General features: G+C 45.3%; 1 protein-coding gene across 4 annotated transcripts in view; it reads right to left on the bottom strand.

The window, feature by feature from the left end:
- Positions 1-19039, bottom strand: part of ARL11 (ADP ribosylation factor like GTPase 11) — a 45458-nt gene that overhangs the window by 9209 nt on the left and 17210 nt on the right. The window contains exon 2 of one of the 4 annotated variants that reach the window (XM_040340282.1): positions 17024-17056. The exons of 2 other annotated variants lie outside the window; for them this stretch is intronic. Coding sequence is in view for 1 of the 2 variants with exons in the window: in XM_040340279.1 (XP_040196213.1) it covers positions 6278-6331 (54 nt within the window). In the remaining variant the exon portion in view is untranslated. Of the gene's footprint in view, positions 1-6277; positions 6386-17023; positions 17057-19039 lie in introns of those variants that run through there. One more of the 4 variants, XM_040340279.1, reaches the window with a different exon arrangement.

The raw sequence follows: 19039 nt of genomic DNA, 5'->3' as shown, positions 1-19039 counted from the left end.
CCCCAAGTGATTGGATAATGACAAAAAAATAAATATATAAAAAAAATAAAAAATGTACAAAAAGTTGTCAATTGCTTCTCCTGAGTATGGGGATAACACATGTATCCTCACTACCTATCACAGTTTCGAAGGCCATAAAATGTGCCATCTGGGCATTCCATGGCCTCCGAAACTGTGATAGGCAGTGAGGAGTGAAATCAAAAATTTACACCCTTAGAAAGCCTGAAGACGGCGATTGTTTTTTGGGGTCCCGTACGCGGCTAGGCTCCCAAAAAGTCTCACACATGTGGTATCCCCGTACTCAGGAGAAGCAGCAGAATGTATTTTGGGGTGTAATTCCACATATAACCATGGCATGTGTGAGCAATATATCATTTAGTGACAACTTTGCGCAAAAAAAATAATTGTGCTTATCCCGCAACTTGTGTCAAAATATAAAATATTACATGGTTTCGACATGCCTCTCAGCAAATAGCTTGGGGTGTCTACTTTCCAAAACGGGGTCATTTGGGGGGGGGGGGATTTGAACTGTCCTGGCATTTTATGCACAACATTTAGAAGCTTATGTCACACATCACCCACTCTTCTAACCACTTGAAGACAAAGCCCTTTCTGACACTTTTTGTTTACATGAAAATATATATTTGTTTTTGCAAGAAAATTAGGTTGAACCCCAAAACATTATATATTTTTTTAAAGCAAAGGCCCTACAGATTAAAATGGTGGGTGTTGCATTTTTTTCCCCACACAGTATTTGCACAGCGATTTTTCATTTTTTTGGGGGGGAAAATGAAATTTTTTTTTCATTTTAATGCACTAAAACACACTATATTGCCCAAATGTTTGATGTAATAAAAAAGATGATCTTAGGCTGAGTACATGGATACCAAACATAAAATGCTTTAAAATTGCGCACAAGCGCGCAGTGGCGACAAACTACATACATCTTTAAAAGCCTTTACAGGTTACCACATTAGATTTAGGCCGGAATCACACTAGTGCGTTGCTTTTTTGAGCTGCGTTGTCGTTGCAGATTTCTCTAGAGGGTGTTCTGCAGATCAACTGCGGTTTAGCTGCAGATCAGGTGCGAATTTGGAGACCTGGGAGAACTTCCGGGTGAGAGGAGAGTGGGGGAGAATTGTATTGAGCTGAATGAGAGAAATTCCTGCAGAGAACTGAACACATGTGCGAATTAGATGCGTACCCATAGAAGATAATGGGACTGAATTCGCACCTGAGCCGCACCGCAAGACATAAAAACCGCATGCGGTTTGGAGGCAATACGCAGTGCGAATGCATCGCACATATGTGAACCAGCCTCATTGAAAACAATGTATTTTGAAATGTCCTGCGAATTAGATGCGGTTTAAACCGCACTCAATTCGCATAGGTGTGAACCTAGCCTAACAGAGGTTTAAGGCTAGGTTCACACCTATGCGAATTGAGTGCGGTTTAAACCGCATCTAATTCGCAGGACATTTCAAAATACATTGTTTTCAATGAGGCTGGTTCACATATGTGCGATGCATTCGCACTGCGTATTGCCTCCAAACCGCATGCGGTTTTTATGTCTTGCGGTGCGGCTCAGGTGCGAATTCAGTCCCATTATCTTCTATGGGTACGCATCTAATTCGCACATGTGTTCAGTTCTCTGCAGGAATTTCTCTCATTCAGCTCAATACAATTCTCCCCCACTCTCCTCTCACCCGGAAGTTCTCCCAGGTCTCCAAATTCGCACCTGATCTGCAGCTAAACCGCAGTTGATCTGCAGAACACCCTCTAGAGAAATCTGCAACGACAACGCAGCTCAAAAAAGCAACGCACTAGTGTGATTCCGGCCTTAGAGTCTACTGCTAAAATTACTGCCCTCAATCTGACCTTTGCGGCGATACCTCACATGCATGGTGCAATTGCTGTTTACATATGACGCCAGACCGACGCTTGCGTTCTCCTTTGCGCAAGAGCAGGGGGGACAGGGTTTTTTTTTATTATTTATTTAGCTTTTTTTACTGTTAATTCCATTTATTTATTTTTACAATTTTTATTATTATCTCAGGGAATGTAAATATCCCCTATGATAGCAATAGGTAGTGACAGGTACTCTTTTTTTGTAAAAATTGGGGTCACACCAAGATCGGTGTGATAAAATGCTTTCCCAATGGCGCCGTTTATATCCGGGGGGGGGGGGGGGGGGGCGGACACATGGTCTGACTTTTCCACGGGCAAGCATTCGTCAGAATTTCGACCTTATGTACGCGGCATTAGGAGCAAAATCGCTCCTCCGCCCCTGCTTCGACATATATGCTCTTTTTTTTAACTGTGGTGGTGAAATCACCTCCTACAGCGTTGGAGTCAAGGCTTTATGTATCGTGGGAGCAAACGCTGTTGCTGTCAAGATAAATAAATCCGCGCTGCAGCTGAATGGTGTACCTGAAAACAAAAAAATTGTGTGTGGTAGCGTTCAAAACATTTACCAATGAAAAGACCAGGATTGCCAAGACAGTGTGGACAATAAAAATGGGTGTCACGCCTATATCTGTGCTTTCTACAGACACAACATTTTCTTTGGGGGGCTCATTGGGTAGGGGTACTCGAGGACATATGGAAAATGCCTCTCATGCAGTCGGCTTACTGCATTTGGTTGGGAATGGTAAGGTGCAGCACCACCTGGATACAGAAGGGCTGTGACGATCTCATCCTGGAATGTAAGGAAGGATCCAGTCTGTCCTGAAGCTCTGTATAGTACATGAGCGTTCAGCAAAGCCAATTGAAATAAGTATAGAGACACTTTTTTGTACCAGCGTCTTGCCTTACGGGCAATTTGATACGGCGCCAACAACTGGCCATATTTTGGTTATATTTGTGGACACAGAGGGATTTCTCCGCTGTACGAATTTGGACTGTCGTGTCTGTGTGAAAGGAGGCAAGAATGAAAACATTCTTATTATCCCTCCATGTCACAGCGAGCAAATTATTACACCTTGAGCAGGCTCTCTTCCCCAGCCTAAGACGGGATTCTACAAGCCACTGGGGAAAGCCCCGGCGATTAGGTCGCACGGTGCCACATGCTCCAATCTGATGATCAAACAAGTGACTAAAAAGTGGCACGCTCATGTGATAATTGTTCACGTAGAAGTACCTCTTTCCGAATAAGGGTGACACCAAGTCCCACACAATCTTTCCAGCGCTCCCCATGTAATCTGGGCAGTCCTCCGGCTCTACCTGACTATCTTTTCCCTCATAAACCATAAAGCTCCATGTATAGCCTGTTGACCTGTCACAAAGCTTATAAAGCTTGACCCCGTATCTGGCATGCTTGCTGGGAAGGTACTGTTTGAAAGACAACAGGCCAGAAAATTTAATCAGGGACTCATCAACGCAGACAACTTGATGGGGAGTATACAAGGCTGCAAAACGTTCATTGAAGTGGTTTATGAGGGGCCGAATTTTGTAGAGCCGATCGTATTCAGGGTCTCCACGAGCACGATAAAGTTCATTGTCGTTGAAGTGCATGAACTGCAAGATCGCCTCGTATCATTTCCTGGCCATGGAGGCAGAGAACATGGGCATATGTTCATGTGGACGTGTGGACCAGTACGTCCGCAACTTCGGGAATTTATGTATGCCCATGTTGAGGGAAAGGCCCAGAAAGATCTTAAATTCGGAAACCGTAACTGGTTTCCATTCTTTGGCAAGGGTGGACTGGGGACAAGTGGCGATGAAATGACCAGCATACAAATTAGTCCGGTCCACAATAGATCTATAGAGATCTTCCGTCAAAAACAGCGAATAAAACTCAAGTGACGTAAAATCAGCTGTTTCCACCTGAATACCGGGTTGGCCAGTGAATGCGGGAAGTACAGGTGCTGCAGAAGTGGTGGGGACCCAATCAGGATTGGCGAATGCAGCAGGAAGGGCACTATGGGCATGACGGGCCTGTCTTTGTCCTCTTCTTGGTGGCAGCGGGACACTACTTGTGCTTGCCACCTCGCCAGCTTGAACTGCACTTTTGGGACTCGCCACATCACCAAGTGTTATTGCAGTGCTGGATGTACGACCAGGGTGTACTAGTTGGTGCTTGCCAGTTCACCAGAAGAAATAGCGGCGCTAGTACAGGTTCTCTGCTCCATACGAGGGACCTGCGGTTCTTGCACCTCAACATAAGCAGAATGGGGTCGGGTACGCCTGACCTTAGCAGGGACCTCATCTTCGTCATCAGAGCTATCTGACATGGAGCCGCTGTCTTATACGGGATTGTATTCTGAGCCCGAATCTGACAGATGCGTGACCTCCTCTTCACCATCTGTCATGCTCAGAAACTTGTAGGCCTCTTTACTAGTGTACCTTCGATTTGCCATTTTGGGCTCTAAATTTTGTGGTACACTAGTAAGGATTCACAGGTAAAAAAGCACCTGACTGTCAGCAAATGTATAAAACGCTACCAAAAAAAACTGTTAGCGATCGCAGGGATCAGGCCTGTCTCTACGTGATCGATCAATACTGTACTTGGGTGGGCTGGGCTGGGCGGAGGGGCAAAACGCAGGTGCTAGCAGGTGTCTGGGCTGATCCCTGCTAACAATGCGTTTTTTGAAACCCTAAACTGCTGGGTACGCTAGTATAGATCTGATCAGATCAGAAATTGATCTGTTCAGATACTATACCACTAAGGGAGGTGTATGCTGTGGGTGTTAGCACTACTGGCACTAACCTGATGCTGCTTGGGGCGATGCAGACTCTGACGCTAAAATCTAATTGATATCACCCGCCGGGCGATCAGGGGGCTAAACCTTTATTGGGATATAAACACTACAGCGATCAGAAAAACGATCGCTTAGTGACACTGGCGATAGGGGGTGAAAGGGTTAACTGGGGGGGCGATCAAGGGTTAAAACCTTTATTGGGGGGTAGGGGGGGCTACCCTGGACCTAAAGCTAACTGCCCTGCAACTTTTTACTGTCACAGATAACACTAAATGCAGTGATCAGTAATGAAAAACGATCACTGAAATCAGTTGCACTGTGACTGGGGGCTGATCGGGGGGGGGGGGGTTGATCTGGGGTTGACTGGGGGGTGGATTGTGTGCCTATGTGTCCTGGTGTCAGTGTACTGTTGGTGCACTCCGGATGAAAAGACCGCCGAGGAGAGGAGAGATGACATCACTTCCTCCTGCCTGTGTTTACATTACACGGGCAGTGGAAGCTTCTCATTCGCCAGGAGCGATCATGAGGGGTGTGACCAGAAATCAATGACCGCCCCCTCAGCCCGGATCGCTCCTGAAGCGCAACGGACCGCCGCAGACACCGGTGGGGGGGGGGGTCCGATCGAAACCTCCACCCGTGGGAAGGCAGGGATGTACATGTACGCCCACCTGTGCCATTCTGTCTACGTATATCATTGTGCGGCGGTCCTTAAGTGGTTAAACCGTCAATAAATTCTTGTAGCACGTTAAAATTAACTTGCAGGAAGGCCTACTTTCCTTTCATTCATTGCTATAAATATTTATAATGTGGATATTCCTATAGGTTAAAGTAGGGACCACAATGTACAGACAGGTACCTTGACTGATGTGTGGCTTTCTCCTAAGGCCCCTTTCACACTGGGGCAGGAGGCACGATGGCGGTATAGCGGCGCTATACTGTTGAAATTGCCGCAGGATTCGGCCGCTAGCGGTGCGGTATTTACCCCCGCTAGCGGCTGATAAAGGGTTAATACCGCCCGCAATGTGCCTCTGCAGAGGCACATTGCGGGTGGTATTACCGAGGTTTCCAATTGTTTTAAATGGGAAGGAGCGGTATACATACCGCTCCTCTCACCGCTCCAAAGATGCTGCTTGCAGGAGATTTTTTTCTCTCCTGCCAGCGCATCGCAGCAGTGTGAAAGCCATCTGGCTTTCACATTGAGAAGGCTGGGCAGGAGTTTCAGGTGGTATTTAGGCGCTATTTTTAGCGCTGTATCGCCTGAAAAACTCCTCAGTGTGAAAGGGGTCTAAAAGTGAAAATGTATGCAACCAGGTACCTTATTTAGGCTTCTTTTGCTGGCTGAAAAAGTGGCAATTAGATGCCCAACCAAATAACAGCAAATAAAATTGCATATAAAAAAAGTTCTCTTTTCAATAGTAGAAAAATTATCAAAAGAAAAATCGACTAAAACAGGGTTCGTTTCAAAACACAGCTGCAGAGGCTCCAATGTAATCGTATTCCTCTGACAGACGGAATAGGTGTGTAGGCATCTTCCTCAGAATATTTCCACAGAGCAGGTATAAGAAAGGGCTGCTTACCAGATCCGTAGGATCCCTATGACAGAGATCAAATCGGCTCAGCACAGATATCATCAGCTGGTGGAACCCTTCCCCCGACCCTCTCCTCCGCTGACAGTCTGGAAATAGCAAAGCAATCTCCTGCAGATTCCTTCTATGGCTGGGATCGTTCTCAGAATGTGCTGCGAATGTGGTGCAGTAGGTTACTTAAAAAAACTTTCTTTAATTCCAATTGCTGGACAAGCTGACATCTCAAAGCTTCTATCGATACAAAGTTTCAGAAACGAAGCATAAAAACAAACCAGCCGCGGCTCGAGCCAGCAGCTTGTCCAGCAATTGGAACGAAAGAAAGTTTTTAAAGTGGAGGTTCACCCAAAAAAATCTATTTTTAACATTAGATTGAGGCTAATTACGGGAAGCAGAATCGGGTGTTTTTTTTTAAAATCAATGCAGTACTTACTGTTTTAGAGATAGATGTTCTCCGCGGCTTCCGGGTATGGGCTGCAGAACTGGGCGTTCCTATTTGTTTGACAGCCTTCTGACCGTCGCATACAGCGCGTCACGAGTTTCCGAAAGTAGCCGAACGTCGGTGCGCAGGCGCTGTATAGAGCCGCACCGACGTTCGGCAACTCGTGACGCGCTGTATGCGATCGTCGGAAGGCCGTCAATCAAATAGGAACGCCCAGTCCTGAAGACCATACCCGAAAGCGGCGGAGAACATCTATCTCTAAAACGGTAAGTACTGCATTGATTTAAAAAAAACAAAAAAAACACCCGAATCTGCTTCCCGTAATTAGCCTCAATCTAATGTTAAAAAATTTTTTTGGGGTGAACCCCCGCTTTAACTACTTGCCGACCTGCCACCGTCATTCTACGGCGTCAGGTTGGCTTTCCTGCGCGACAGCCCGTCATACTACGTCAGCTCTCTCGCAGGCTACCAGGGGCGCGCGCCCCCCACTCCTGTGATTGCTCGTTACAGAGCGGGGACCGGGAGCTGTGTGTCCTGTCAGGGGGGGAAATGCTGATCTTCTGTTCATACAATGTATGAACAGAGGATCAGTGTTTCCCCTAGTGAGGCCACCCCCCCCCCCACAGTAAGAACACACCCAGGGACATACTTCACCCCTTCCCCGCCCCCTAGTGTTAACCCCTTCACTGCCAGTGGCATGTTTATAGTAATCCAATGCATTTTTATAGCACTGATCGCTATAAAAATGCCAATGGTCCCAAAAATGTGTCAAAAGTGTCCGAAGTGTCCGCCATAATGTCACAGTACCGAAAGAAAAATCATTACTAGTAAAAAAAAAATATTAATAAAAATGCCATAAAAATACCCCCTATTTTGTAAACGCTATAACTTTTGCGCAAACCAATCAATAAACGCTTATTGTGATTTTTTTTTTTACGAAAAATATGTAGAAGAATACGCAAAAAGTAAAAAATATTGCATTTTTTTCAAAATTGTCGCTCTATTTTTGTTTATAGCGCAAAACATAAAAACTGCAGAGGAGATCAAATACCACCAAAAAAAAGCTCTATTTGTGGGGAAAAAATAACGTCCATTTTGTTTGGGAGCCACTTCACACGACCGCGCAATTGTCAGTTAAAGCAACGCAGTGCCGAATCGCAAAAAGTACTCTGGTCTTTGGGCAGCAATATGGTCTGGGGGTTAAGTGGTTAAGTAACCTACTGCACTATGAAGCACTTTCTTCTCCTTTCATAATACATTTCCGCAACACATTCTGAGAACGATCCCAGCCATAGAAGGAAATCTGGTAAGCAGCCCTTTCTTAGGCTCGATTCACACCTATGCATGTTGCTTTTGAGCGTTTTTGCGGTGCTTGCTGCGTTTTTTGACACACGTTTTTACTGCGATTTGCAGGTTTTTTTTATACAATTTTTTTTTAGCCGGCGATTTTGATTTTTTTACATTTCCTTTAGCAACCAGCTAAAAAAAAAAAAAAAAAACGCAAACCGCGGTACTTGCGTTTTGGATGCGGGTCCTTTGAATTCTATTACATGCAAAACGCTGCTTTTTACACACTGCACACTTCCTGGCGGGCTCTGCACGTGTTCTATGCGAACACGCCAGAGCTCATCCTTATCCCTGACCCTTTCCAAAAATGCAGATGTGAACATGTTCCATAGGAAGCCATGTTAAAAAATGTCCCTGCATTTTTGCAAAATGCATCGAAAAACGTATTAGTGTGAATTCAGCCTTATACCTGCCCGGTGGAAATATTCTGAGGAAAATGTACACACCTATTCCGTCTTTCAGAGGAATAAGATTACATTGGAGCCTCTGCAGCTGTGTTTCGAAAACGGACACTGTTTTAGTCGCTTTTCTTTTGATCATTTTTCTACTATTGAAAAGAGAACTTTTTTATATGCAATTTTATTTGCTGTTATTTGAATGCGGATCTAATTACCACTTTTCCATACACTACCAGCCGAATATTCAGGCTGTTTTACTTAGTTGCAGCACCTTCATTTTAATAAATGTGTATTTCTATTTACACCTATTCACTTATACTAACGCACTTTGCAAAAGTGGGGGTAGCGCGGATTGTCTACGCTACACATTTCTTTTGCTGGCTAACATGGCTAAGTGCTGGGAAATGTCGTATTTGATACACAGTATATTGTCCCTCTCGTTGCACACTACCAGCTATACTGTAAATCTATTCTGGAAAAAAAAAAAACATGCATCTTTTAGCCCAGGTTTAGCTGAACTCGCACGATTTCACTCCCGCTGGCAGTCACGATTTCGGCCGCGATTTCAGAGACATCTGTGTAGGTTTCTGCACAGATGTCAATATAAATCGCGGCCCGAATCGCAAAAAGTAGTACAGGAATCTACTTTTTGAAATCGATGCAGCGCCGCAGATGCGGCGTTGCACCGATTAAGACGGTGCCATTGCCGAAATTGCCGCCGATTTGAGATGTGATTTGACATCTCAAATCGTACCAGTGTGAACCTGGCCTTAGGGTACTTTTGGTTTTACAGGTGCTTGAAAACTCTTCTTCTTGCCAAGAGTCAACCTTATTGGCAACAGACTGGGTAACCCACAGCTATAGCAGGCTTGACAGGGGCTAACTCCCCATATTGTGTGAGAAACAATAGAAGGGGTAGCCCTACACATGCAGCCAGGGCCGTTTGAAGGAATTTGGGGGCCCCAAGCATAAAGCGGGGGAGGGGGTGTTGCTGATTTTCAAGTTGAGAAGGGGGGGGGGGGTGCAAGTCGACAAGTGTAATTATTCTGCTACCTCCCCCCGTGTTCTTTTTAAGCCCCCCTCCCTACCGCTGCATACAGCTGCTGCCCCCCCTCCCTACCACATACAGCTGCTGCTTCCGAACGTCAGCTAGTACTTCTTCTGACTGCCTCCCCCCCCCCATGTTCTTTTTACCCCCCCTTACCGCATACCGCGCTGCAGAAGATTCAGTTTGCTGTTCCCGGCTGGACTGAAAGGAAGTGAGCACTGAGTGTGTGTGCACTTCCTGTCAGTCCGGCCGGGAACAGGAAACTGAATCTCCTGTACCGCGCGGTTACGGTACCTGGCCGGACTGCAGGAGGTATTAGGAAAGGAGCTCGGCCACGCTACAGGCTGCAGCATTTATAGGAAGCGGCGGCAGCGCTCTGCTGGGGCCCCAGGCCAGCTCGGGGCCCCAAGCAGTTGCTTGTTTTGCCTGTCCTGTTTTCCGACGGGCCTGCATGCAGCTCCCACCTAATATCTTCAGTCCTGAACAATCACTATATAAAATGAGTCAGGCTTGGTGTTCACTGGTCAGCTGGCAGATTAGATCACAACAAGGCACCTCTTCAATGACTAGTTGGATGTGGAGAATGTTTTGATTCTGTCTGCCATTGTGCACCACCTTTAGCCAATACATATTTAAGAGAAGTGTGTGCACATAAGGGCAGCCTACACGTATGCCGCGTACAGACGATTGAAAAATCCGACAAGAAATCCGTGGATTTTTTTTCCCCGATGGAATTTCGGCTCAAACTTGTCTTGCATACACACGGTCACACCAAATTCTGACCATCAAGATCGCGATGACATACAACACCACGACGAGCTGAGAAAAACGAAGTGCAATGATTCCGGGCATGCGTCGACTTTATTCCGAGCATGCGTAGTATTTTTCTCCGTTGGAATTGCTTACAGACGATCGGAATTTCTGACAAGAACTTTTCCCATCGGAAAATTTGAGAACCAGCTCTCAATTTTTTCTTGGTGGAAATTCCGACAGAAAAATTCCGATGTAGCCTACACACGGTCAGAATTTCCAACCAAAAGCTCACACCGGACTTTTCCTGTCAGAATTTCTGATTGTGTGTACGCGGCATAAGAATAATCATCATCATTAAGGAATTACTGCACTTTTGGCTATACCTCAAATAAACACATTGTTGTAGGCACATAGGGGGTTATTTACGAAAAGGCAAATCCACTTTGCACTACAAGTGCAAATTGCACTCGCTGTAAATATGAGTGGTAGATCTGAAATGAGGGGAAGCTCTGCTGATTTTATCATCCAATCATGTGCAGGCTAAAATGCTATTTTGTAGGGTTGTCCCGATACCACTTTTTTGAGACCGAGTACAAATAGATACTTTTTTTCAAGTACTTGCAGATACCGATACTTTATTTTAATATCGTGTGACGGTGGCTTTTTTTTTTTTTACAATTTTTTTTTTTTTTTAGGGGGGGTGGATTGTCAGTGTGTTTTTTTTTTTTTATTTACATTTTTTTTTTTTTATATTTATTGCAATTTTTTTTTTTTTTTATCAGCCCTATTGGGGGGGGCTTTGGTGAGATATCAGGGGTCTTAACAGACCCCTGACATCTTCCCTTTAAGACAGAGAAATGGACTAAGCACACAGATTCCCCAGTCCCTTTCTCTGCAGCCTCAGCTAAAATGAATGGAGAGAGGCTCCTCTCCATTCATAAACTGAAGCATCGTAAACACAGGTTACGATGCTCAGTTATGTGAATGGACAGAGTCAGTCATCACTGACTCTGTCCAATTGGAAAAGGTAGGACCCGGGTTTAGCGGCTCCTACCGCCGCTCTCCATCCTGACAAATTGAGGGGGGAGAGCGGCACGGACGGGGGGAGAGCTGCACGGACGGGGAAAAAGACAACACGAGAAAAGACAACACAGGGGAAAAGACAGCACGGACACAGGGGAAAAGACACACGGAGCACGGGGGAAAGACGCACGGAGCACGGGGGAAAGACGCACGGAGCACGGGGGAAAGACACACGGAGCACGGGGAAAAGACACACGGAGCACGGGGGAAAGACACACGGAGCACGGGGGAAAGACACACGGAGCACGGGGGAAAGACACACGGAGCACGGGGGAAAGACACACGGAGCACGGGGGAAAAGACACACGGAGCACGGGGGAAAAGACACACGGAGCACGGGGGAAAAGACACACGGAGCACGGGGAAAAGACACGGAGCACGGGGAAAAGACACGGAGCACGGGGGAAAGACACACGGAGCACGGGGGAAAGACACACGGAGCACGGGGGAAAGACACACGGAGCACGGGGGAAAGACACACGGAGCACGGGGGAAAGACACACGGAGCACGGGGGAAAGACACACGGAGCACGGGGGAAAGACACACGGAGCACGGGGGAAAGACACACGGAGCACGGGGGAAAGACACACGGAGCACGGGGAAAAAAAAAGACACACGGAGCACGGGGGAAAGACACACGGAGCACGGGGGAAAGACACACGGAGCAAGACGCACGGAGCACGGGGAAAAGACGCACGGAGCACGGGGAAAAGACGCACGGAGAAAAGACGCACGGGGAAAAGACGCACGGAGCACGGGGGAAAGACGCACGGAGCACGGGGGAAAGACGCACGGAGCACGGGGGAAAGACGCACGGAGCACGGGGGAAAGACGCACAGAGCACGGGGGAAAGACGCACAGAGCACGGGGGAAGACGCACGGAGCACGGGGGAAAGACGCATGGAGCATGGGAGAAAGACAGCAAGTAGCACGGGGAAAAGACTTGCAACTCCCCTGCCTGCCCAGGTATCGGGTGAGGCATCGGAGCATTTCCCCCCGAGTACAAGTACTCGGGGAAATGCTCGGTATCGGTACCGATACTAGTATCGGTATCGGGACATCCCTACTATTTTGTATTTTCCTTGCATGTCCCTCTCAGATCTACAGCGACTGCACTTCCAACTCCATTTTGAACTACAAGTGCAAAGTGCATTTGCCTTTCGTAAATAACCCCCATTACTGTAAAGGGATACTTCCCTTTTTTTCTACAGTCCAGAAACAACTTCTCTGTCACAAGACATTTTAAGCATATAGAAAAATCACTGGGTACTATAACATACATTATCAGCTCTAAGAAGTGCTTTTGTTGGCCTTTCTATTTTACTTCTGAGCGGTCTAATCATCATGCTTGAATCTGTCATATGACTTGCAAACATCAGGAAGTGCATACTCGCCATAAGTTATTATGTAATAGTTCCTTGTTTCCCTCCTGTTAACAAGAGTCATTAATATAGTATTTTTCTATTTATATGGCTCTGATGTTCTGTACATGGGGGTTATTTACTAAAGGCAAATCCACTTTGCACCACAAGTGCAAAGTGCACTTGAAATTGCACTGAAAGTGCATTTGGAAGTTCAGTCGCTGTAAATCTGAGGGGTAGATCTGAAATGAGGGGAAGCTCTGCTGATTTTATCATCCAATCATGTGCAAGCTAAAATGCTGTTTTTTAATTTTCCTTGCAAGTCCCCCTCGGATCTACAGCGACTGCACTTTCAAGTGAACTTTGCACTTGTAGTGCAAAGTGGATTTGCCTTTTGTAAATAAGCCCCATTATGTCTGTATTTCTGGAGAAAACTTTCAGCATGCCTGGGTAAAAAATAAAAGGGTTAGTAAAACAAAACTCGTATTGTTTGTAGATAATTGTTTGTGGATTTGCCTTTCGGAAATAACCCCCAATGACACCCAAAACAAGGTGGAAGAGAGTCAAAAATGATGGCGGCAAGATTTAACTTTGAGGGTATCCAAGACAAATAGGAAGGGGCTGACCAAACCCACCAGGCTATACCTATAACTACAATATCCCTTTGGTTGGATTGACTTCTTAAAATGTAAAAGTACATTTCTCCCTCTACTTGTGTGTGCGTGCGCGTGCATTAAAAGGCAAGGATGAGTTTAAGGATAATTTCACCCTTTTCCCAACTTTTTCCAGGAAAAAAAAAAAAGTGCATTTATTTATACTAGGAGCCCATATAAAGCATTGCACAGGCTCCTGTAGACTGTCAGTGTAGCTGTCTGCCCATACCTTGTACAGGCAGGCAGTTACTGAATGACAGGAAGCATTAATGAACTACCTAGGGCGCTCATCACCCTGGTAGTTAATTGAGAACTACGAGCCGTCAGCCTCAATGGCTCATGGTAGTTGTAGTTCTCCTATGCACAGAACAAATGTGCCACCAGGCCACTTTTTTTTTTTAAATTGTGACAGCGGATACAGGGAGAAGATTCCAGGAAGGCTGTCACAACGGGAGGTGGGGGGGAGATGCGAGGGCTGCTCGTTTAGCAACCTTGGATATTGATGTACCCATCACCAAAATACACGATGTCAACTGGTATTAGAGCTCAGCAGGAGCAACGGCACCACCCCTTACATCATGACAGTGTTTAGGCCTAGTGATTGGCTGAAAAAAAGAAAAAAAAAAAAAAGAAAAAAACTGCGCCAACTAAAAAATACACATAGCAGAGGGCAAGTGTAAATATGACAAAATAAACAAAAAAGTCCAATTAGTTTGAACAATGAACAAAACGCCTTAGATTCGGGAATCAGGATGAACAACACCCAGGTGCACTTGATATCCGTGGGAACCACCACCACATGGAGAGCAGCTTACCAGATATTGGATAAACAGCAGTGTATAGTAATCCACGGCAGGATGGAACCAGGGTGAATAAAACCACAAGGGGGTTTGAATCCTCAGGTTACAGAGACATCAGATCCGTGTTGGACAATCAATCCATGGGTCATGCATAACAAAGGAAACCGGACCATAGCGTGATATCGTTTGAACTCAGGTTTAATTAAAAAATATGTAAAATCCTACTTACAAACATCTATGTAAATTAGGCGTGTAAAAACAGATGCCGGCCGACATAACAGGAGCCCTTCCTCCTAGCGTAGAACGCGGTGATGTCACTGCACGACGTCCCAGACGCGTTTCGTCATAAGTGACGTTTTCAATAGGGCCTAGTGATTGGCTACTAGGCCCAGACACTGCATCATGGGAGGAAATCACATGCTCTTCCATGCCCTAGAGTTCAAAATATTTGTGACAGCCACAGAAGGAGCAGCAGGAGAGTGTTGGAGGCAACTATAGTGGTCAGAGGTGGGACTTACACAGTCATTTTGCCTTAAGGCCCAGTTCACACTAGTGCGATGCCAGACATTGCATGCGATTGCTGTTCAGATCACATGCAATGTCTGTGCGATGCGATTTCAGCCATACAAACTGTGTGGCTGAAATCGCATCACATTGGCATCAAAATGGTGCAAGACCCTTTTTTTGGGCTGCACTGGAATCGAATCGCATGTGTGTTCACACTTATGTAATCCGATTCCTGCACCATTTCACACTGCGATCTGCTGACCAATCTGGGGGTGTCGTTAACTTTACATTGACACCCGCAGCAGTTGGCAGATCTCAGTGTGAACCACTGTGCGATTCAGGTGTGCTGTGGGAACCCGCACTGGATTCGCAGGGTTCTGGCATTGCACTAGTGTGAATTGGCACTGAATGAGCAAGGTAACAATGTCTTTTAAATAAAGCATGTAATCTTTTCAATAAAACAGTGATGAATAAATGTACCAACAATGACAATATATTGGCTAATTTACTTACAAGACCAGAACTTGTCTTTTATGATTTATAGCTTTGTTAGTAACAGTTCTTACAAATCCCTTGTATTTGTTTCAATTCTGAATCATATAGTAGTGTGGGATATAAATACAAAATTAAAGAATTTTATTGCGTAGAGCTGTTAAGTACCCCTAAAAATGAATATGTACAAGTTTCTGTGAAAATATAAGATATTTAAGCTACAGTAACTTTTTAAGTAAAAGCAGGCAGCTAAGAAACTGTATTGACTTGCTGGATGTAAAGTGATGCTCCAGCCCCCCATGGAAAAATGAAAAGTCAGCAGCAACACATACTGTAGCTGCTGACTTTTAATATTAGGACACTTACCTGTCCTGGAATCCAGTGATGTCGGCACCCCAGCCGATGTTTCCATCGGTTCTCGGGTGCTGCCCCCGCCATAGCCTGTAAGTGAAACCGGTCATGAAGCCTTGCGGCTTTACAGCCGATTCCCTACTGCGCATGCACAAAGTGCACTGCGTTTTCTGAATGGCACTGTGGTAGGGATGGAGTAGGAGGGCTGAACTTCTGATGTTCAGACAGGAAAGGTATGGATCCGACTTGATGTCTCTAGTAGGTTTGTATGTGCAGTGGTTCAAATACTGACTGTTGTTTATCTGGTTCTGCAACTGATTTATGGCGGCTAATGTGGCCTGCTTTGACACATGAATATTGTAACCCTGTAATTTGTTGCCTGTTTGTGCAAATCTCCTCTATAATAAAGAATAAGAAAACAAAAAAAGTAATTCTTGGATATATTCAACTATTTCTCTTTAAAGGCTAAGTTCAGGCAAACTGGAACTATCAAATCTGGTGGTCATGCCCTAAGGTCAGGAGGTTTTGGATCAGGGTCTATAACTTCATATACTCCCTCACCCGGCTCAACTTATCAAAATCAGGAAGGCACGCTCTTCTGGGGGGGCAGGGTTGTGGAAGCCTCCAAATTCCAACGGAGGCTTTTGACCTTCATATTTATCTCTGCAGAAATTACTATAGCCAGGAATTGGAGATCCACTGCCCTACCCTTTGATCAGCTCAATGGCAAATTATCATGGCTTATGTTAAACGAGAGGTTGACGGCATTGGTGCAGGACAAGATGAAGTTATTCCACAAAGTGTGGACCCATGGATTAGATATCTAACACATGACCCCTGGACTCTGGCTCTCTAGGTCGCTTTTCGCGAGTGGGCTCCCTGGGCATGGGGCCGTGGCTCTTACCCTCCCCCCCACTTTTCCTTCTTCGATCTTTCTCCTTCTTTTTCCTTTCTTCTATACCTCTCATTCTATATACCTCTATACTCTGGGGTATTGCTCTAGGATTTTATAGTTTAGGTTTACTCAAATTGTTTATTCATCACCGACTATTGTACAATGGGGAAGCATGGGGTCGATACCCCCGTGGGCAGGCGAGTTGGGCTCCCCCTCTGGATGGAGTGGGGGTCGTCTTCTCCCAGCGGGTAAGGGACCCGATCAGGGCTGGGATATAGCATGAACATGAAGCACCAGACACAGTGGGCCGAGTGGTTTATTGTTCCGTTACGGGATCTTAGCCCATCTGATTGGATGGTTTCGGCGACACAGAAGAGACTCTCTAACATTACTGACAAACCACCATGCTATTCCCTAAAGTTGTTGGTATATTGTAAGATGAAAAGCTGAGATATTCTTGTTGTATTTCCTAGATGAAACTTTAATAAAAAATGATTGAAACATAAATGGCTAAGTTCACCTTTCCCAGAAGATACAGTCAAGAGGCCCCAGTAGGTATTAAAAAAACTGGAGAGCTTTGTAAAATATACATTCATTTTATTGTCTTACCTGTAGACCATTTGGGACCCTCTGGAAGCCTGGCTGAAAAAAAAAAAAAAAGCGATCATTGTGTCATGACTTGTTGCTAGGACTCTAAGAGCCCATTCACACCTAGGCGTTTTGTCGCCTGTAGTGCGACGCCCGCTGCCGCCCCGACACGCCAGAGGGATGATTTAACATTGCCCTCTATGGAGAAGGTTCACATCTCCACGCCTGCCGCCTACCGCCTGCAAAAAAAGTCCCGGACCTTTTTTTCAGGCGGCTTTCGGCATTCGGCATAGGAGATGGGAACCATCTCCATAGGGGACAATCTAGGGGCACATCTAGGCGGACAATCGTGGCGTTTTGTCGGCGCAAATCGCGGTACAAAACGCTATTTGTGGGACAAAACGTCGCGATTTTGTCCGCCTAGATGTGAATGCAGCTAAAATCCTTTGGTTTTCGCTCCTGTAATGTCAAGAGTGAGCCCAAATTCACACTGATGCAGGTTAAAAATCATGCAAGTTCAATAGAACTCGCACAATTTTAAACCAACAATGCAGTCCGACTTCGGGGGTGATTTGCACAGATGTCTATTGGGAATCGGTGCAGTGCTGCACAGATTCAGACTGCGTCATTTCCAGCAATCGCCACCAAATCGCATGCCAAAATTGGCCCAATGTGAACATGGGCTAAGTGTTCAATGTTTTTCATGCCCTTGTAACAAGGCAGGATCTGGGGATTGCCAACTTTGAGATTTTCAGCTGGGCTTTCGGGGGCCCAAATGGTCTACAGGTATGATAATAAAGTTAATGATCATTTTTCAAAGCTGCACAGTTTTTTTATTACCTACTGGAACTGGATTGCCTCAGGCTATTTTCTGTAAGAGGTTAACTTTTGCAGGGCTTCAAAGAGGACTGTATCAAATTATAAAATCCTAAGCACATATTAACCAGTCTATGGTCTTCCACTGGCACATTTGTCTAATTGCAATAAAGAAAGCAAATGTGATCATACTTATATTATTTATTTTTTTAAAACACATCTATTTAAATTTTATATTAAAAAAAGTAACTCCACTTTTGTTATGAAAAAAAGCAAAAACAACCCCCCCCCCCCCCCCCCCCCATGTGATCCTTGTACATTGCATGGATTTTAACAAAGCTTGTGTCAGATGCCTACTAATTTATATATTAGCTCATGTACAGGTGAAACTCAAAAAATTTGAATATTGTGCAAAAGTTCATTCATTTCACTAATGCAACTTAAAAAGGGTGAAACTAATATATGAGATAGTTCAAGCCGTGATTTGTCATAAATTGTGATGATTATGGCTTACAGCTCACAAAAAACCCAAATCCACATTTTTTAGGAAATAAGAATATTGTGAAAAGGTGCAATATTCTAGGCTCAAAGTGTCCCACTCTAATTGATCCATAACACCTGAGCCTTTAAATGGTCTCAGTCTGGTTCAGTAGGAATCACAATCATGGGAAAGACTGCTGACCTGACAGTTGTGCAGAAAACCATCATGGACACCCTCCATAAGGAGGGAAAGCCTCAAAAAGGTAATTGCAAAAGAAGTTGGATGTTCTCAAAGTGCTATATCAAAGCACATTAATTGAAAGTTATGTGGAAGGGAAAAATGTGGAAGAAAAAAGGTGCACAAGCACCAGGGATTGTCAGGAAAAGTCAATTCAAAAAGTGTTGGGGACTTTCACAAGGAGTGGACTAAGGCTGGAGTCAGTGCATCAAGAGCCACCACACACAGACAGATCCTGGACATGGGCTTCAAATGTCGTATTCCTCTTGTTAAGCCACTCCTGAACAACAAACGTCAGAAGCGTCTTACCTGGGCTAAAGAAAAACACACCTGGTCTGTTGCTCAGTGGTCCAAAGTCCTCTTTTCTGATGAGAGCAAATTTTGCATCTAATTTGGAAACCAAGGACCCAGAGTATGGAGGAAGTGTGAAGTTCCCACAGTCTGTGATGATTTGGGGAGCCATTTCGTCTGCTGGTGTTGGTCCACTGTGCTTCATTAAGTCC

Source organism: Rana temporaria, chromosome 2 (genome assembly GCF_905171775.1).
Source record: "Rana temporaria chromosome 2, aRanTem1.1, whole genome shotgun sequence".
NCBI classification, from domain to species: Eukaryota; Metazoa; Chordata; class Amphibia; order Anura; family Ranidae; genus Rana; species Rana temporaria.
The sequence above is the reverse complement of the archived record's forward strand: the minus strand, read 5'-3'. Positions and strand labels throughout refer to the sequence as shown.